This window comes from Homalodisca vitripennis, chromosome 3 (genome assembly GCF_021130785.1).
Source record: "Homalodisca vitripennis isolate AUS2020 chromosome 3, UT_GWSS_2.1, whole genome shotgun sequence".
In the NCBI taxonomy this organism is placed as follows: domain Eukaryota; kingdom Metazoa; phylum Arthropoda; class Insecta; order Hemiptera; family Cicadellidae; genus Homalodisca; species Homalodisca vitripennis.
The window spans coordinates 15,088,135-15,110,642 of NC_060209.1; the positions used below are offsets into that span (position 1 = coordinate 15,088,135).

Genomic DNA, 22,508 nt, shown 5'->3' on the forward strand with positions numbered 1-22,508 from the left:
ACTATGAAGAATCTTAATAAGAGAGCCATTCACTCCTCTTTTAATGGAACATTTTGCAATGAACATACATGTTGAAATATACTTGGTTTTAAATTTGTTTAGTTAAAAAAACTTAACCTAAAGGTAAGTCTTTACTAGTCTACTAGGTGAACCATATGAGATGTAATTCGAACTTGTATTTGTATACAGTTCTTTCTGAAGAGCCTGAAACGTACGCACACTACGCCTCGACCGATCCCATTAAATAAAGAATATACTATATCAAATGATATAAAATCATACATCTGCTAACACAAGCCGGCATCGATGTGTCGATACAAATTATCGAACATGTTCTACATTATTTGTAGTATAGTCATTATCAATCGATACTCGAAACTCGTTCATTTTTATTATTAATGATTCATATCAGCAAATTTTACTGGATGGCATTTGTTATCATTGATTAGTAATCTCAAGTGTTAATACATAATATCAGTGATATAATAAATGGAAGTGAAGAACATATTAGTGAATTATTATTTGTAGATCTGTTTTGATGACACGACCAGGCTTGTATAATTATAAAATATTAGAAGGTTATGTGGCGCCTGTTCAATATAAATAGCCTATCCATGTTATGATTGGGCTGCCACCCTAGTACATGAAAAGGTAAGTTTATCAATTTCTCGTAATTGAAGTGTCTAATAACAAACTTAAGCATTGTATTTTTAAAGCTTTTTTTAAATGATACTCTTTGATTTAGTTCCTTTGAAATTTCCTTGCAATTAAATCTTAACCCTTTGACTAGAGGTTTATTGATCATTCTCTAAAAATATATGTAATAAAAGACCAATCCGATTCAGCCCTGTTTGATGTCTGTAATTTGGTCTTAAATCATAAATGTTAAGACATTTTAAAATATGGGCAGAGTACAAGAAGCGGAACTGGTTATCTCGCTTATTGCAATCATTGGTACTGTATATATCAAATAACAGAACTATCGATGTATCTAAAAGGGTAGGGTACGATTAGCAGACCTGGTTTTTTACATCGAAACTAGCAAACGATATTTTATTCTATACCCATCGATATAATCAACCAAAAGTAGCCTAATTATAATTTTATTAGGGCCTATTTGAACAATAACTCGATCATCTGCACCAACTATACACATGTATTTATATTCTAAACACAATGTTTTCTATAAGTAACTTCTTTTAGATAAAAAAGATGCAAAATAACACTAAAAAATTATTTACTGTGTCTTTCATGGTTTCAAGACCTTTGTTTTGTTGGTAAGTTTTCTTTACTATATAGATGTAATTTATCCTATCTCTGCTCTTAATTTTATCGTTTGATTAATGGTTATCATTCTTTTAGTATTTATGACATTACGTAGTTGTTAAAACTTTTCTATTAACTTGAAACACGTGACTTGAATTTAGTATATTAAATACGTTGATATCGATTGATAGTTCTGTTATTCGATATATAAAGTATCGATGATTGTAATTACCACTATATAAACCGGGTCCGCTTATCATACTCTGCCCTCTAAAATACTAAATTAAAGTCACATGTTTCAAATTAATAGAAATAGTTTAAACAATAATGTAGTGTCATAAATACTATTTAAGGAAACATAACCATTAATCAAACGATAAAATTAAGGCAGGTGGCATGAAAAATGTCTTTTAAATAATAAAGAAAATGTAAGAACAAAACAAACATCTTGAAACCGAGAAAGACACAGTAAATCAACTTTAAGTGTTATATTGTTTAGTTTTCTAAAGTTAACTATAATTTATTATTTAAAGGAGGTTACTTATAGATAAAAATTGTGTTTAGAATATGAAAATGTGTTTACAGTTGGTACAGATTATTTATTTATTGTTCAGATTAATTTCTATTGGTTGATTATATCGATGTGTATAATAATTAAAAAATATTGTTTGATAATTTCTTTATAAAAAACCGGGTCCGCATATCGTACTCTACCACACAATTATTGTTGTTTTTTTTTTCAAAAGGAAAATGTTTAAAAAGTAATTTCAATCAAGAATACAATTAAAAGGTCAATTTTTAAAAAATCTTGTAAAAAGGAACCAGCTATTAAACTTGATCAGTAAAATATAAAATGCCCTATAGCTGATCACTATTGCTGGAGAACTAAATATATTACTAACTTAGGTTAAATATATTAACCCTACGTATAAGGGCAATGGCTGACGTTGTACACCGCTACTCAGTATGTCGGTATTTATTCCTCTTTTCATCAGTTTCTCCACAGTTTTTACCTTCATATTTTCTACCCCCATTGTGAAATTTAGTTACTTTTACACTTCTTTTCTCTGTTCATGAATAGTTATAACTCTTAACTTTTAATCATACGTTCTTAAAGTATTAAAGATATTATCATATATATGTACGTGATGATTATAAGGAATATTCAAAATTCATCATATGTTATTTTCCTGTATAAATTTAAAATATATTAAAAACAGCGTAGAATGTCTTATAACTAAATTTATAATCATAACTGCACCTTATTCTATCAAGGAATTCTATAGGCAAGTAGGCAATATTACATGAGTCATTTAAAAATTATGTTTTATTAGCTATATGTTGATAAATAAATATACTCTGTTGACGATACTTATTGCTTTTGTAACATAATGGTTAATAAACTATTTGATTTGTAAATCATCACCATTGTCACAAAATTTATTTTCAAAGGCCCCTAGAATTATTTTTATTAAAGCACCTAATCTAAGGAAATCCTTGTAAAACTTTTACAAGTAGCACAACCAAGGAAACTTATAAAACTTTTAATAACACCAATTGCAAAGCCAAAACTGTGATTTACCAATTGTCATGTAAATTATGTCATAAAGACTATTTTGGTTTAACTTCAAATGACATAAAGGAATTAAAATTATTAATCAGAGGTCTTCATCAGATTAGCAATATGATAAATTAATTGTTTAGCATGCTTTGGCTTTAACAAAATTCTTTATTAAATATTATTCCTTAATAGAGATTTGTTAGGTACCAGAAGGTTCCTCTAAAATTAATCTTGATTACTAGGAACAAACACATCAGTTGATCTTGAAATCAAAATTATCATTTGGATCTTTCTTGCAAATTAAAAATGATTTTGACATTTTTGTTAATCTTGTGTATCTACACTTGCAAAAGTTTTTGTAAAATTCTATTTTGATTGAATTTTCTCTGTTTGGAGTTTTTTATAAACATTAGGCTTAAAAAAGAAAAACCATAGATCTGAATACTATAAAATGTTTTATTGTGAGTTTTGTTTCTGTATTATTTCTTATCATTTTGCTTCCATTTTTCATATTTTGTTTAATTTACTTACTTATGGTATGTATTTTATGTTTTAAACTTCTTCAGCAATGCATGCTTCATCTATAAAATGTTGACATGAACGACACCGAAGATAGATCATTAAATTTATGCTGTTGTGAATACATAGATATTGATGATGAACGGAATCATATCTTAGGCTGCTGCTGCAATTGTGTCGAGCTTGACTTATGTGTTGACAGGTATAGTATCATAGTTGTAAGTTGTTAAAAATGTGCTGTTTCATAAGTTGGTATTAAGAATGGTACTTTGGTATTATCTGGAGACCACTATTTAGTTTATCTTACTGCTGACATCGTTTCCTTTTAATGAGGCAGAAAACAAGAACCGATTATCATAATGGCATGCAATTTTCACTGTAATTCAAATAAAGTTCTTTTTAATAATGTAATTTTGTTGGTCCCCGGTGAGAAAAACTCTTCCAAAAATAGTGTCCTCTGGATAATACCAAAGTACTGTTTGGTCAGTAAACAATAGTTTATCTAAAGGAGTACATCTTTATTTATATATCATAATACTGTACTTATTGTGCTGACGTACAATTTTAATTTCCTATAATACCAAACATGTCAACTCTTATATTGTAATAGTATAGTATATAATTTTAGTAGACTTTTGTAAAAAAGTTTATAACAAATTTATTTTAAATAAACCAGGTTTATATTTTAAAATTGTGAATTGTAATTGACTATTATAATCACTTGATATCATAAAAAAAAATAGAGAGAGCCAATTTCTTTGGTCTAGCAACTTAACTAAAACATAGTAACAATTAAACAGGAAACAGTAATTCTTGCAATTCATTTTATTTCTCATCGGTTTCCAAGAAAAATTATCCTTTAGTTTGATTAAATCAGTATTAAAACGTGAAAATTAAATCTATTTTTACGGTGTTATATATTTTAGTTTAAGGTTTTATAATGAGCTTTAAAATGCATTTTTCATTATAATAATTTAGATTTAACTGATATTTTTTGTAATGAGAACTTGTTCAACTAGGCTGTTGAGGTGTAAGGGTGTCTCATCACGTTCTGTGGGCCGGATAGTGGCCACTATGCAAGACCGCATGCGCATGCCGTGGCGAGGTGGTGCGAGGCAGCTCAGCCTCGACTCCGTTGTGCCTGTGGTTCTGCTGCCAGCTCTGGGCTATATTGCTGCCCAAGGAGTCTGGATCTCCGTCATTGTATTCACCACGCTGCCCATCTTTCTCACCTACGTGCACTACATCATCATGAGGACCTCGTCACAGTCGAAATTCTTCTACGTGTGGACCATCATGTCGGTGGCTCTAATTGTGACCGTGTTCGAGGTTCCGGTCGTTGTCACTCTAGACATCGCTCCGGAGGAACATAAAGTCAGTTGGTATCCCTGTTCTATTCATTTAACTAAACACTTAAAGATATTTATTTCACGAGATTGTATTAATTACTTATGAATGAGTTTATTCATCTTTTTTAAATCAAAGTTTTTTTTATTGTTAATTTAATGTTTTTTATATGTAGTATTGTAATTTGTAAGCCTAAATCAATCTAGACTATTGTGCAATGCAGTATAAGTGTTTGGGAGCTACAATATTAGTGTATATCAAGGGTATGGTTTATTATGTAGGCTTATTATAGCTTTGTTTTAGGCTCTCAATTCAATAAAGTCCAAAAATTTTGCTGATTTTTGACATTAGAGAATTTGTTGACCTTTCAGACTCAGATGCCTTGACAATGAAACCTTTACGTTTTCTAGAACACAAACTAAGCCAATATTTCAGCAAAAGTTCAAAATAAGTATTTTATTTATTGTAAAACTAATGTAATAAGTACGAAATTTACATAACAAGAAACTTATGATTTTTCAAAACCTGTCACTCTCAACACCATTTTATGCCTCTGCACCTATGAGTCTACAGGATACCAGATAATAATTATTCATTTAGTATAAAAATTATATTATTTGCTAATCTTTGAAAATAATTGTACCCATAGTAACAAATTTAGGTCCGTCCCACCACTTTTCAAAAAAGTTAAGCAATTTTTGTTAATAATGTATTGTTTTATATTGCACATAAAATTATCTAAATTTTGGTATATTTTGGAAACATGTAGTCCAAGAATTATTTTTTTTTTAATTTTTTTAAATAATCGTACCAATATAATAGTAAAAGCTTTTGTCTTTTGTGCACTGTTTCTTGTTTTAACAACATATTCATTTGTTCTTCAAGAGAACCATATATATATTTTCTGAAACTAGATAAAATTAAGAATAAATTGGTTATCTCAGATTCTAATATTTATTATATTGTCACACTTTTTACCATGTGCAGTCTCGCCATTTAAAAAAATAAACTTTTTAAAATGTAGTCATTTTATTTTGATGGTTTATGCGTAATGATTTTATCTCCACGTTCTCCTGAAAAAATACATACATGTGTAAATGTATTTTTACAACATTTTTAAAGTACGGTTACGAAACACTAAAATATGGCCTGCTATCTGAGGAAAGAATTACCACAAGATCCAGGGTCACTTTGTAAATTCTTTATTAATAACGTAGCAAGAGTAACCTATTTAAATTTATTAATGTATTCAACTGTTGTTAGAGGTAAAACATGTTAGGTTGCTACCATAGAGTGTATTGTTGAAATTGTTATATGTCAAGACTTCTCTAACTTGGTACTGTATAATACTTTGACCATCAAGTTGTTCCATAGGTCAGGCTGTGACAGACACAGTAGCTTGCTATTGCTGAGTATATTAGTGAACGTGCTAAAAACTATAATTGTAGTGTCATTAGATAAAAACAATTTTATTTGTTCATTCTTGACTAAATAGTTTAATGAAGCCTCAAGGTTTTAACACATACAAGTAAACAATTAGGTTACATGATATTTCCATCTTTAGCTAAACATTATTACCAACTAACAGCATACATTTACTTTACATTTAGGCTTATCAAAAAATTAAATTGTCTCATATGGCATACAAAAATAAATGGTACTGTGAATGATAAAATAATTTAAATTATATTTATCTTCAAAATGTAAATTAAGGATTTATCCCAAGGATAGTCTGAGTAAAGTGGTTTATTGATAAAGTACTGTAGTCAGGGCCGGATCCAGGGAGGGGCAGGGGGGGCATGTGACCTGGGCGCCGAGTTAGGGGGGGCGCCGCGCCGGGCGCCAAATGATGGGATGAGGCCACCATAAAAAAAACATTTACCATTTCTACTGTCAAGTGTCAATAGCACAATATAGTCTACGTACGTACAATTTCTTACTTCAGTAAACTATATTTGCACAAACCAAAAGAACATAGGCCTAGTAAGAAATATCTTTAAAGCAGCAGGGTATTTTCATAACTAAGGCTGTGGGTTGGCAACATTGTCTACGGCTTGACTAGGACTAGAAAGCGCAAGTCTCCCGCTCCCGCCCCTGACTAGTGACTCGTGAGTGTTCCCGCTTGACGTGAGCGTGAACTTTTGATGAGTTTTAGGTTAGATTTCATGTCGCAGTTGTATGAATATTCTACCTGTGACTAACATAGATCAACATGTCGAAAAAACCATCAGGGTGTTTCCACAGAAAGAAAGCTAAAGCAAGACAACAAGAGGCCGTGAAATCGTCAACTTTAATGTCATCATGGTTGCAAAATATCAAGGACCAAGGTAACTAATTTTTGTTGTATTTTAATTTGTTAAGATTCATTTTGAGTACAAAACAGTTATAGGCTATAGCGGCATAATAACAACAAACTTCAGTTTTAATGTTAAAAATAGTGGTTATAGATCATTAATTGTAAATATAGTTTTAGTTTATAGATATTTTATAGATTCGTTGCCTGAATGAAAATCCTCTCCCATTCACATTCGTCGGCCGACGCCCACCACACCTTGCGTAGCATAAACACATTTAAATATTCAGAACTAAATACATTAAAAAACATATACATAAAATGCTTCTTTCACTTACTTTCTATACTATTATTAACGATAGTTTTAATACGGTAACATACGTACTAAAATGTTAACAATACATTGATTGTAATAATATCCCCTTGGCCTTACTACTAAAACAATTAATATATCGAATAGGCTGCAGGCTAGTACTGTAATAGTATCCCAATTAAGATAGCATGTTTTTTAGCATTATTGGCACTATTTAACAACATTATATTTTTGTAACGGTTTTAGTTAGGCCTACATGATTTATAAAACGTTACACAATGTAATAATTTGTTTATGTTGTACATGTAACCTACTTAAAAAATTAAAATGTTTGGTCATGTGTGCATTTGTGTCTGTTGCTTACAGACGAAGCCGAATCTGAAGCAACGAGAAATAAACCGTCTGTTCAAGAGGATGCGGTGGGAGAAGAAAACGCTGGAGGAGAAGATCTCATGGACGTTTGTGCAAAGGAAGAAGACAACAATGACTTTATTTGTGAAAAACCACATACTTTGCATGCTACTGATTTTTGGGCCTCTTCTACGTCATTTCAAGAAGCCGTTTCAGTTTCAGACTCAAAAAGGCCTAACCATGAAGAACAGGAGAGTGAATGTGAGTACAATTTTAATTTTAATGACCCTGGAACTTGGCCAACTCAGCTTAGTGACAAACAAAGATGTTACATCATACAAAGGAGATGTGAAAACGATGATCATAATCCTGATTTGAGTAAAAGCGGTAGGGAGGGCCGAAACCTTACAAAAGATTGGTTTTACAAAATTTTGAAAAATGGTTCAAAGGTCAAAAGATCTTATTTGGCTTACAGCGAGACAATGAATGCTTTGTACTGTGTTCCATGCAGGCTTTTTCGTCATTTGAACACAGAACATGAATCAACAATTTCGTTTTTAGCAAGAAAGGAGGGATTCACAAATTGGAAAAAGCTCAGTGACAAATTGCCAGAACATGAAAACTCCCAGTACCATAAGAAAACCTTTGTTTCATGGAAAGCATTAGAAACGTCACTTGGTAAAGGAGGGATCGACAAGGAGTTGCAGGATCAGATAAAAAAGGAGGAATCCCACTGGAGAGAAGTACTACGCTGTATACTAGATGCTGTCTTATTTTTGGCAAAACAGGGTAGTGCATTCAGAGGGACAAACGAAACTTGTAACTTTGCAGATCCAAATAGTGGAAAATTTCTCAACACTATAGATTTAATTTCCCACTATAATGAGACCTTGCGTGAGCATATTGGTCGCCATAAGAAAGGGCAGATCAGCTATTTTTCTCACACAGTACAAGATGAGTTTCTTGATCTCATTGCAAATGCAATTAGAGAAGACATAATTCAGGACATAAAAAAAGCTAAATATTTTTCATTGATTTTCGACTGTACCCCTGATGTAAGTAAAAATGAACAAATGACTGAAGTCATTCGTTACATTAAATATACTGACGAAGGGCCAGAGGTATGTGAAAGCTTTTTAGATTTTTTTACTGTGAGTGAAAAAACAGGCGAGGGGCTTTTTGAAAGCATTGCTAAAAAGCTCAAAGAAGATGGTCTAGACTTGATGTTTTGCAGGGGCCAGTCGTATGACAACGGAGCAAACATGGCTGGGAAATACAAGGGTGTCCAGTCAAGGATTGTGCAAGAGAACAAACTGGCCTACTTTGTCCCATGCTCAGCCCATTCCTTAAATTTAGTTGGGGTTCATTCAGCAGAGGCCTGTGTTGAAGCACAATCGTATTTTGGTATTATAAACAGCCTCTACAACTTCTTTCATGGCTCTACATCAAGGTGGGAAGTTTTAAAACAACATGTTCCCCTTTCGTTAAAATCAGAAAGTAAAACAAGATGGTCAGCAAGGATTGATTCTGTGGAGGTTATTTATAAACATATGGACAAAGTGCTCTCTTCTCTTGAAGACTTAACTACCCATGAGTTCTCATCTCCTGAAACAAGAGCTGAAGCTAAGCTAAATCTCTACTTAAAAACATGAAAAGGTTTGAATATGTTATTATGACATGCTTTTGGTATTCAGTCCTCAAGAAAATTGATAGAGTTAGCAAGTTTCTACAAAGAGAGGACACAACAGTAGACAATGCTGCAAGAAACATACAAGGTCTTCTAAATGTATTATCTTCAACTAGGGATTTAACTGTTTCAGAGGCAATTGATGAGGCAACATTTTTAGCTAATAATATGGGCATAACAGCAGAGTACAAGGAAACAAGAAAGAGAAAGAAAAAGAAAATGACAGGAGACACACATGAAGATGATGGGCCAAATTTTACTGAAGAAGAAGAAGAGCTTTTCAAAAGATCACTTTTTCAAATATGTGATAGAATTATTAGTGAGCTAACTAACAGATATGATGCGTTAAAAATCGTTGCTGATAAGTTTAATTTTTTGTGTGGGGATCAAATAAAAAAAATGGATGTTAAAACTTTGAAAAGTAAAGCAAAAGAATTAGCTACAACATATGCCAGTGACTTAAATGAAGAAGAGCTTGTGAATGAAATAGAGAGTTTTAAATTTCATGCCTTAAATATGGAAGATGGATTGGAAGACGCAACAGCAGCATCTTTGCTCAAAATATTGCATAAGAGCAAGTTGAAAGAGGGTTATCCAAACATATATGTAGCTCTTAAAATCTTTCTAACGCTTCCAGTCTCTGTAGCATCTGGAGAGAGAAGTTTCAGCAAATTGAAGCTTATAAAAACCTATTTAAGAAATTCTATGAAACAGCAAAGACTAACTAATTTAAGAATTGTATCAATTGAACATGAAAGGGCTTCTTTGATTTATTTTGATCAGATAATTAACACATTTGCAGCAAAGAAGGCTCGGAAGATAAAGATTCTATAATTGTTAGTATTGTTTTTTTTCTAAAACAATTGTATTGTTTTGGATTCATGTAAAATTGTAAAATAGACATTTCTATTTCATTAAAATAACACTTTCTTATTCAACCTAAGTTTTATTTTATTTCAACCCCATATACAAAGCATATAGTAGTAAAACTTATGGTAAATAGTTTGGTATCGGGGGGGGGGCGCCAAAAGTCAAGCTTGCCCCCCCTAGAAGAAATGATAGATCCGGCCCTGACTGTAGTGTCTGTTGTCAGATATTCCTGCTGTTTTCTGTGGTCATGGTGTTCTGTGGGGCAAAGACAAGACTGACAGCCGAGCAGTCACACGTCAAGGGTGATGTCAAGTCTGACGAGTGTGACCTCGAGTGTACGGTGTGCCACAAAAGTGTGCTGCCACGCACGTTTCACTGCTGCATCTGCCATACATGTGTCGTCAAGCGTGACCATCACTGCGCGTGGTAGTTAACGTTACAATGCCTACATATATCTTAGAGCAATAAATTAGTTGTGAGTTAAATTCTTAGTTATAAAATATTTTAAATTATAGCTCAGTATGGCAAATCTGATTGCGCTGTTAAAGAGTTGGCAACACATGTCGTATCCTGCCCTGACAGGCCTTGTATCCGTTTGTGTCAGTCAGTAGTGTGTTACTGATCACAGATCCTGCCCATATACTACTGTTTGACTCATCATTGTGGTCAGATACTTCTTGAATTTGTGTTTATTTTATTGTTTCGATGATCAGAATGGATTCCTCATCTCCCTAGGACAGAACTGATAGATTTCTGTACTGTAAAACGAAATTGCTATGCCTGCCAAACATTCTTTATGATCTGCTGATTGCAGTAAGTAATTGAGGTGAAAGTACTTCCTTTAAGTTCCAATTAGTCGTTTGTCAATAATTTTCAATAATAAAACTCACTTTAACCATCTCCCACGCTGTAGACGGTTATATTAGAATGGTAGACTTTGACAAAACACCAAATACAGTTATAACCAATATTATAGATTATGTCTCTTGGAGAGTTTTTTAGTTTATACAGAAGTATAGTTAAGTATAGTTAAACAGAACTTAATGGCATTAGGGCTGAGGAGCTCTCTATAACTTGTTCACTAGATGACAAGTAATCAGTTATTTGTGAAGGAAACAGGATTTTTCCGGACACTTGCCATCATTCAGTGAAACAAGAAATCAGTAACACTACGTTTCGAGATCTGCAATCTGATCTCTTCTTCAGGTAAAGAACTAACCTAATACATAATTAAAAACTAGGCCAAAATAAACAAGTCTTACCAAAGCGTTGTGGCACGCCTAGGTCAGGAATCACAACCACCATGTTGTTTGTCAACTTCACTAACTCTATAAACATGCACTTAATAAAAACTATACACAACACTAATCATTAAAACTAAAATACGGAATAAGGTCACAATGCGTCTTCATTCGTCTACTAACCACCTACGACTGGCCTAGTTTTTAATTATGTATTAGGTTAGTTCTTTACCTGAAGAAGAGATCAGATTGCAGATCTCGAAACGTAGTGTTACTGATTTCTTGTTTCACTGAACGATGGCAAATGTCCGGAAAAATCCTGTTTCCTTCACAATCCTTCCATCGTCAAAAATAACCTTCAAACAGTTATTTGTACTATATACGAATTAATATTTTGAGTAAACAATAACCATGATGTTAGTATAACATATTTTATGACTTTATTGTTTAAATACAATAATAGTCAATTTTTACAAAAAAAACTAATGTTTCTGCAAGTTTTAAAAATGTGCATTTTGACTCGAGTAATGGTATTTTGACAACACTTTGAATGTGTTGCACCAAAGGGATCAATGGTGCAGAACTAGTAACAAGTATTCATTCAGTTCTATATAAGTTTTTTTTCTTTGATTATTTGGTAATGTACTTGTATATATCAAGCCAACAGATCAAGGAAAATCTCTCTTCATTTACAAGTACTATTATATACGAGGGGGTACCCAAAAGTAACCGGAATGGTATTGCTGGCAGCCCGCAGCGTGTAGTACACATTCCTGCCGCTAGGCGTGTATCGCGCAACCCATTGCGAGCTCAGTGACCCCAGTTCCGTTGTCCTAGTGCATTCTGTTCGTTCGTAGTGACAGTTTTCACTAACCCTGTTTTGTTCTTGTTTCGTTTTTTGTCATGGGAAGTTTAAGTGAACAACGTGCAGCTGTGAAATTTTGTTTTTTACTTGGTAAAAATGCTGCAGAAACTATTTTAGTGTTGAATACAGCTTACAAAGATGATGCTATGGGGAAAACTCAGGTCTACGAGTGGTTTGCTTGATTTAAAAATGGCGACATGTCGATTGAAGACAAACCTCGTTCTGGACGTCCATCAACATCTCGAACGGACGAAAATGTTGATTTGCTTTTTTGATGCTAAAGGCATTGTTCATTCTGAGTTTGTTCCTCAAGGTCAGACTGTCAACCAAACATTTTATTTGGAGATTTTAAGAAGATTGCGTAACAGTGTTCGCCAGAAAAGACCCGATTTGTGGCAGACTGGTGACTGGTTCTTCCACCACGACAACGCACCGGCACACACAGCCATCTCAGTTAGGCAGTTTTTAGCCAAAAACGGCATGGTTCCGCTGCCCCACGCACCTTACTCGCCTGACCTCGCTCCATGCGACTTTTTTATTTCCACACATGAAAAGAGGCTTGAAAGGTCAACGATTTGACAGCGTTGAAGAGGTTAAGAAAAAAACGAAGCTCGAGCTTGCAGCCATTTCTAAAGATGACTACAAAAAATGTTTTGATCAATGGAAATACCGTTGGGACAAGTGTATTAGTTGTAATGGAGATTATTTTGAAGGAGATAAGGTCGTATTGTAAAAAATTTGATAATATATAATTTTTATAAAATAATTCCGGTTTTTTTTGGGTACCCCCTCGTATAACAAAATCTTACTCGTGTGTAGAACGAGAAACCACTTGCCCATTTCTTGTTGACTGATTTTCATAGTGACTTTAATTTGGAAACAAAGATGTAACCGTTCCTGAAAACTAATCTGTAATGGTCCATGTCTGTCAATTATTGAGATGTGGTATGTTGTCTCAATTTATATACGGAGGTTTATTGTTTAATGAGCAACCGTTTACTTGTGACATACTCATATTATACAGCCAAATATTGTTCATAAAATCAAATAATAGTGAACATCTTAAGAATATAGATTACAAAAATTATAAAATAAACATAATTTTTATACTATAAATATAATAGAAATATTTTTAGCCATTAAGAAAAAGACAGGATTGCTCATTAAAAACACAAGCTTGCTCATTAAATATGGCTTGTTCAAGTGATTTCATAGTGATATCTACACTGTATTGATACAATGTGGTGTTGTAGGCTAGACTGCTGTATCGGAGAGAGCAACTATCGTTGGTACATGGCAACTCTATTGTCAGCAGTTTGTCAGCTTGCTTTCTGCTCCAACCTGATTCTGACGACAGCATGCCATCCATTTACACTGTTTGCCAACATCATGTTGCCTGACGACTGTAGTGATGTCTATTTTGATATTTTGTTAGTATTCATTCCTAGTTTTCTACATGCTTTGTGAATAAGTATTATGTTTTAAAATTCTCTCTTATTATGAGTACAAACATTTTTGAAATCTTCTTGTTCAAACGTTAGAATTTTCAGCACTATTTTAGCACACACTTTTTGCATGTAAAAATGATTTGTAATTTGCTTTTCACATTCTTTATCAATACCTACAGTTTTACAAATTGCGCAAAGACTTAATCTACGGTCAGACCAAATCAAATTTCCAACTTTTTCGAGATTTTCATCCATTTTTGACTTTGAAAGGTGACCTGGCCACTAACTTAAAGTTATATCTTTAATGTCTTCTCTGCCATCTTTAAAACGCTTAAACCGTTCAAATCATGTGCCTTCTATAAACCTTTACTGCCATACACTTCTTTCAGTAAATTTTAAGTTTCATTAGCAGTTTTTCCAAGTTTAAAGTGAAATTTCACAATAACTCATTGCTCTACTATTACAATAACCATTTTATCTGGCAAAACAAAAAAGACAACACTAACACAAACATAGGCACTGACTAAACGTTGTTTACAGAAGCGAGACTAGCTGCATACTAAAGAGAAAGGTTCACACTAAACAGGTTTTGTTTAATGGCGGTTGACGCATGCCTCCTTAATCCGCAGCAGCGTCAGCCTTATTATTTAATAGCCACACCTCGTAAATGAGATAAATAAGTCATACATTTAAAGTAAGCTTAATGAACTGTTTGATTTTAAATTAACAAAGAAGAATTATATCCAAAAATACAAAAGCATACACAATATATTTATGACAGAGTTAAGTTAATACACTAGGAGTTACCCGCTTTTAACACTAGATGTAAACAAATTGAAAATAGTGTTTAAATTAATTAAATATATGGTTGTACTGTTGTAAAACTATGTTTAAACAGAACAATTTTATTACATTTAACAGGCTCTTTCAATTAATATTTCAGAACTTTAGAGACCAAGATGGGATTTCCTGAAACTTTAGAGACCAGTGAGCGAGATATTCGTAGTAAGAATAGGACAATATGTTAACCAAGGACCGTAAAAATGTTCATAAAATGTCAGTACAATCAGTCCAGTAGTTTTTACATGATTGTGTAAAACACACACATGAACACACAGACTGACACCATTTGATTTTAATATAATAGTATGGATAAGCTATATAAGAAAAGTAAAAACTGTTAAAATTTAAACAAATTCGAAGTGTAAAGCCTATGATGATATAGTAAAATATTAATTGTTTTCAAATAATTTAAAGTATGTTAAACTAAGAATATCTACTTATTTGCGATAGTATTAGGCATGATAATTAATAAATTGCTCTTGGTGTATAGGATTAGTTTGTATTTGAATGTGTTACAACACTAACCATATTCTAAGTTCCTCCCAGAGATTTTTAACTAAACTGAACAACAATACTTGTTGTGTAATAATTAGATTTTAGTTGACAAGGGGGAAAACACAATATTGGCAAGTCATTGTAAAGTTATTTATGGGCTAAATTTTACCAAATGCCTAAGTGCGTTATCAAAATCTCTTTTTTGATAAACTGTGCAATTATTTTCTCAATCACTAACAGTTAATTGAAAATAACTTTTGATTATGAGACACATGTATTAATGTCTTCCAAACTTTGCTTTGACCCAGCAGGGATCACTTCTGGCTGGTTTATACCTTCCAGTTGAACCCACCACTGGGCACAGCAAAAATCGATGTGTCAATTAAATCTGGGCAACCTTATGGATGTCCAGGAGCGGCATATCACTAACCGCAAATGTCGTAATTCTGGGGTGAAAGGGTAATCAATAGGTCTAGTCTATTGCGGTAGATGACTGTTGGAGTTGGTGGAGTTTGTCCCCTAAGTATCTGAGGTTCTTGCTAGCCTCAACAAGGGTGTGCCACCCCTGCCTGCTTTGACTGGAGAGGCTGGTTCAAAGCTGGCCTCCCCTTCTTCCGGGGGGACGTAACTTTGAGATTAGTGCCCTAATTCTTCCTCATGGATCTCGATAGGAGGTGGCCCCTACCCCGTGGAGAACCTTACCCATGCTGTCACTCCAGAAGTAGCACTAAGATTCTTATAGGACTAAGTGCAATGTATAAGCTTCTTGTCCTAAGAGAACAAAAAAAACTTTGCTTTGATTAAGTTATTCACTTTTTTTATAATATTCATATTTTTTATACTCTTTGATTATGTACTTTTTACACACAATCGAGAATAGTCAAATAAAGTGATTATGTACTTTGTTAGGTATGCTACAATATTTGTTACGGCCTTGTACTCCCTGGAGGCGACAGTGTTGCTGTTGGCGTTATTGGTCCACGAGTGCTGGCTCATCTCGCTTGGCGTGACAGGACACGAATGGCGAGCCCTCACAGTAAAAGTGTGCTGTGGACTGCGCTCCAGCCGCCCTTACAGCAAGGGTTTCCTACGCAACTGGTTCCACTTTTTCTTAGGTAATTTACATGCTCATATTCTTCCAAACCAATGTATTTGCTTTCTATATCATTTATGTATATTGTGTTACTTAACCTAAATGTTTTTGATCTAGTAAAAAAAAAAATATATATATATATATATATATATATATATATATATATCAACAAAGATTTACAGTTTATTCATTTACCACCATATGGTTGTTATGATTTTTATAGTTGTTTAATTTGAGGTTACAATACTGTGGACATGGTATAATTGCCAGTGTCAGTTGTAATATTATGAAAGAGTACTGTGTTACTTATTTGCTTTTATATCATATCCGTATAATTAATTTAAAGTGTCGGAAGTTTAAAATTCATAGTAATAATGTACAAACTTCTCCAGGTTGTAGTATGGCCTGTTCAGTAACCATTAGTAGATGGTCTTCCTCAATTTCTGATGGGTGTGATGAGCTTTGATTTTATCAGAACGATAATGTTCCAGTATTTGGCACCAATGTATGATGATTGTTTCTCAAATATAGTTAGGCGGTGGAATAGGAAGAGCATAATTGCTGGTTCTCTTTGTCTGGTAATTGTAGATGTCTGCTAGATTTTGCGTGATTGCTAAAGTGCCTATCTCCAGGATGAAAAGTCCAATACAATTTTGGGATGTTTAAATTAGTCCTTGCAAGACTCCAGTGAACCTAGGTCAGAGAGAATTCGAATTGTGTTTTTTTTTTTTTTTTGGAATATTAAGACTATTAAGGTTTCCTTCATAGGAGCTTCCCCAAGGAGTGAGACCATATTTTAAATGGATTTCGAACAAAGCATGTTAGGCTATTTTAACTGTGTTGAGACTGCTGACCTGTTTAAACCTTCTCAAGATATGTAGAGAGGAGCTTAAAAATTTTACAAAGCTGGTATACATAATGGTTCCAGGATAGTTAGTCATGTATCAGTGCTCCAAGATATTTTGCATGATACAATCTTGTCAGTTCAGGTATTTCAGCTACCTCATTTTTGCACTACAGTACTGGTGGGCCATATTAACTGCAATGTATTACTGTATTTCAAGTGTCTTTTTCTGGAGAAGGAGCACAGTTTCACCCGCATACATGATTTGCAGTATCCACTAAGGTGGCTTGGAAGGTCACTTACATATTTTGTGAAAAAAATTGGTCATAGAATATATCCTTTTGGCACACCTTAGGTCCCAGCCATTTTGCTAGATGTGATATTATGGGTCTTGTTATTCAAAGTTTTTATTTCAAAAGATTGGGTTCAATTTGTAAGAAAGCTTTTACACCAAATTCATTCATTTTGTTTGACTCCCATATTTTCTAACTTGCATAACAACATTTCATGACTTGGACTGTCGAAAGCCTTGCTATATCTAGTAAAATTATAATGTGGCTTAATGCTTTTGTTGTTGAGCGTTCAGGCATAAATCCATCCTGTTCTTCTGATATAAGATAGTTTGTTATTAGGTAATGTATCAACCTCATGAGAACGATTTTCTCGGCAAGTTTAGATAAGAGTCGGAAGACTGTTATTGGTTGGTAGTTTTCTTGATTTGATGTTTCACCTTCCTTGATTTTGGATAAACTTTTGCAACTTTCAACATGCTTGGGATGACTCTGAAAAAAGATTTATATCAGCTATAGGATGTGCGACTTCTTTTCAACATATTTTTACAGTTTTAGAAGATATTTCATCAAAGCTAGTTTATATTTTTACTAAAGTGATGTTACGGTTTTGAGAACTTCTTCATGGGTGGTGGGCACTCTTATTATTTTTAATAATAAGAATATTATTGTAATTGTTATACAGAGCTATTATAACAGGTATACTTGGTGCAGTGTTGGTCAATGATTTTTCAGCTGCATTTGTGAAATAAGAGTTAAGTTGTTCACAAATTTTAAAAAGATCAGTTGTTGTTTGATCATTAATGGTTAGCTTGTTTTGTCCAAGATGGTTGTGTGGAGCATCTTTCACTTTTCATCACTTACTCACTTACCAAGCTGCTTTACTTCTGTCGGATGATTCATCTATGTAATTAGTATTCTTGTGTTCTTAAGGCTTTGATGTGGAGGTCATATTTGTTTTCTTAAGGTCAGCATACGCTTTGTTTTCAGCACTTCCTATTATCTGTTAAGTTTTGTGTGCTTGTTCAAAATTCATTTCTTTCGCTATGCTTGATTGAACTTTATGAGAATGCTTTAGTTTTTCTATCTAAGTGATGAGAAAGGTTTGTCAAATTTTATTTTCCAGTGTCATTTGGATTTTTTTTTACCTCCCCACCTGACGAAGAGGATACATTCTAATCCTCAAAACGTTGTGTTATACCTTTATAACCTATAATGATGGCAAATGTCCAAAATCGTGTTATCCTGTCATTTGGAAGTTGGAAAAACCAAAATATAGTTCTTCTTGGGATTAAAATTAGAAATCCTCTCTAAAAGTTTTTATGATATCCGGAACTCTTGTAAATTATGAGCTATAGTATTTTTAGTTAATAATAAATTGTGTATATTTTTCAGGTCCACGTTCAAAGCAAATGTCAGCACTGACTATATAATAGAGGCAGTGGAAACCTTCAGAGCACGCCAGGTTCACTTTACTCCTAGATAAGCTTGGTCAACAAAATTGCACTTTGTGTTGTGATAAGGAAAAGTTCACTGTCTATACAGGGAGGGTGCACCAAACAGAGTAGTCTCATATGATTATATCATCCTGCTCTGTTGATTATAACTCATTGCAATAACTGTTATATTTATTCTGCAAGAAGAAGTGTGTTATAACTGTATTGTAGGATCAAACAAGAAAGAGAGGGAGAGAACAATACATTCATTTTCTACTCTCACTCACTCTCTCGCTCTCCACACCAGTTTATATGATCTCTACTGTAATTTATAAGGCTTATTTGTATACATTTTTATATGTACACATACAAAGATTTAATGTAAAAAAGTTTTTATCTGTTTTTGGATCTTTTAAATGGTAATTTATATCTTTGTTTTATTTTGTATCGTGAACGGTTCAGTATTGATATTTGTTATTGAACTATAATTTTTATTTTTTTGTATTTTTATAGATATTGTAAACCTATACCATTATGTATGTACAGGGTGTCCCAGAACTATCTACCAATATTTTCAAGTATTATTTCTGAGGCAAACCAAAATATCACATAAAAATTTTGAAATTCATGAATTACACAAATAGCCGTCATTTTGTTTTTACACTTAACTACTTTTAATTTTGAGAATGGCTTGTTGTAATAAATTTAAATTTGGTATGTACCTTTATAACTTAAAAGCCTATTACAGAAAACAAACTCAATGTTTCAGAAGCTATATATTGAAAATGGCTACATAATATTTTTATTCGTTTGAATGGTAGCAATTGAGACATATTATTGTGAAGCAAGTGGAAAAAATGTTTCATCAATATATAGTTACTACAGGATAGCTAGCTACCATAATGCAGTAAAAATTATTTTTTCCTAACTACTCCATTCTAATTAATAATTATAGTTGATAGAGAGATGAATGTCAAACCACGTTAAATGCAGATACTGAAGAGTTAAAAAAAAAAAATATCCATCATGTCCCCCTTTCAGTATTTAACACATAAATTGCACTAAACTACCAATTATCGATTAATTTTATCAACTGTACACTGGAATGAATTGAGCAGACACAATCATTTAAAGACAAGTAGAAGGCCTGGGTTTACAGTCAAAAGCAAATAAAATGTTTTTCTCGTACTCGGAAGTCCTAATGTGAGTGGAGAAAAACCCCACACAAATTGTAGTTAGTGTGAAAGTTTATATATACATAAAGCCTCTGCAATATCTCGTTTTTACTATATAAATCCAATAAAAGGTTGTGTTATTAAAAGAGGAGAAGATTATTATTTTGGTAATAAATAGATGTACATATATGTCAAATCTACATCATTTCAGCGCCTGAGTCGAGGCAAGGTTGAGCATTTAATGATATGTTAGGTCTGATAGAGGTTTAAGTATCAAAGATAAAGATTTATTGTCATTGTATAACTTGTACAAAAACTATTGAATCAAAATGGGTGTAAATCATTAATATTCTTTGGGTTTTATTCAATGTTTATTTTATTTTTTTTTTAATTTAGTCTAAAAAATGGCTGTGTATATTGTACAGTAAACTAAGATGTATTAAAACAGTATTTATTTTATTAAAGACATTGATTGATTCTGATTAAGATACTATTGCATATCACAATATTTAATTTATAGAAAGATATTAAATTTTTTAGTGGATTATAATATTGTGTTTTGATTTGTTTTGATAAAACCATATATTTATACTGTTAATTAAGGGTTAGGATAATTTAAATAGACTCGGCTTGCTGGTTAGAACAGCACTAAAAATGTTGAAATGAATATAAACACTAAATTATATAAGAACGAATTGGCCATTTAGTAGTTAAGTTATTAATGTGACAAGTATCTTTAAAAGCCATAAAAAACTAATGAGACAAAAAAATCAAATTCAGAGACCTGCTATTTTTAATTTAAGGGAACTTTGAAGTCATGTATTGAATAAAAAGTATTAGTATTATTTTTTATACTGTCTTTAACCATTTTAAGTTTGCTAACGCTTTTAATTTTTGTAATGAATCATTAAAAAACTTGTTCTTAGCATCAGTTGTTTTTTTCTGTTAATTCATTTGTATCAAAGGAATTTATTTTATCATTGAATCAAATAAATACATGTTAATGTATATTTCCTTTTGTAATGTTTCTAATCCTTGATAACAAACAAACATTTTATTGATATAAAACATTAAGTTATGTCATCAACGTCAATATTGTAACAATTTTTGTTGATTTAACCCTTAAATGCTGAGATTTCAATGGTGACATTACAGGCTACTGCCAGGTTTATTTGCCGTGCAAAGAGCTGCTCCACAGTCAGCACAAATGTAGCATTTCTCGTCCACCATGATCAACTTCAGCGATATCTTCATTTATCAAACTGCCATCAGTATCTTCTGATAATGTCAGGTCGTGGTTGATAAATGAAGTCCGTATCGCAATCCATCATCCTCAAAAAAGTTACACTACAGAATCTCTAACCACAATACATCCGGACAAACCTAATATTGAACAAACATCCTTATCATTATTCCTGCCATCCTGACTGAACCACAATCAAAATAAACAACCTTTGCAGTAGCAACTTCAAAAACTCCATTGAAAAAACTAGAAAACAATAACATTCTGTTTTTAACGTCCAGGTAAAACTTCACCATGTGCTTTCATGATGTTTCCATAATTGACCAAAATACAAAAAAAATCCAAAATCCAAATCCATCAAATCCAAAAAAATGATTTTTTTAAATTTTGGTTTCCATCAAATTGTAGTAGCAATTAAACACCACTACTGTGAATTTGTAGTAGTTCTGATAAACACTACTAGAGGCCAGTGTGTATTATTGTACAGCTGTCGGGCGTCGTGTAGCGAAGCAGCTTTGAATGTGACAACACAGGTTTGGCAGTTGGAGGGTTAAAGAATGAAGTATTAAAATAGATCTAAACATTTAAAACACAATTAAAGACATAACCCTATTATTACAGTAGCATACATGAAATGTTGCTAAGGTGGTTCAGTATTTTATAAGTATTATTTGTTAAGTTAGGTTTTGTAGAGTTTACCTATTGATAAATTATTGTGCTGTTATATAAAGGCTGATTACCACACGTCTTTGACACTTCGTCTTTACTCACACAAGCCGATTGTGTTATACTGTACTAGTAATTAGTTTAAGTGCCTATTAATAAATCTTTTTTGACTGATGGTTTGTGATATTTTACTCAAATAAATCCTGTAATATGCAACATTGGATAAAGTAGGTTTTTTTGTTTTTTATGAATTAAAAAAACACAAAACTGGTTGAAACTAGAGAAATAAAAATACATGAAATCGTTATGGCTTCCGAATTACTAAAATAGACATGTGCCAAATTTCAACAAATTTATTTTAAATTAATTAAAGTAAATAACAATTAGGCTTGTATTGATAATGTAGAAACAAAATAAATATGTGATTGTTAACAAAACATTCTGATTAAATTCTATGTAATCCCAACAGACTGGGAAATAACGTAGTTACATAAAAAGTACTAATTCAAAATTTAGCCTCTTCACTTCTTGAGAAAATTGCCCAAGGAAATGAATGTATTAATTTACAGCTGTACAAAGTATTTACTGTAGTGAGTTTGCAAAAATGTATAGAAATAATATAATCAACCAACATTGAAAAGTAAGTTTCTCTAACTTAATTC

At 32.5% G+C, this 22,508-nt stretch overlaps 1 protein-coding gene across 1 annotated transcript; it reads left to right on the top strand.

Annotated features, from left to right (window-relative positions):
* Window positions 1-377: 377 nt before the first annotated feature.
* Window positions 378-22,023, top strand: LOC124356619 (palmitoyltransferase ZDHHC23). Its single transcript, XM_046807725.1, has 7 exons — window positions 378-651; window positions 3,394-3,548; window positions 4,366-4,720; window positions 10,431-10,633; window positions 13,567-13,743; window positions 16,009-16,214; window positions 18,722-22,023. Exons 2-7 carry the CDS (start codon window positions 3,424-3,426, stop codon window positions 18,757-18,759), a joined length of 1,104 nt encoding a protein of 367 aa, XP_046663681.1. The 5' UTR covers window positions 378-651; window positions 3,394-3,423; the 3' UTR covers window positions 18,760-22,023.
* The last annotated feature ends 485 nt before the right edge of the window (window positions 22,024-22,508 follow it).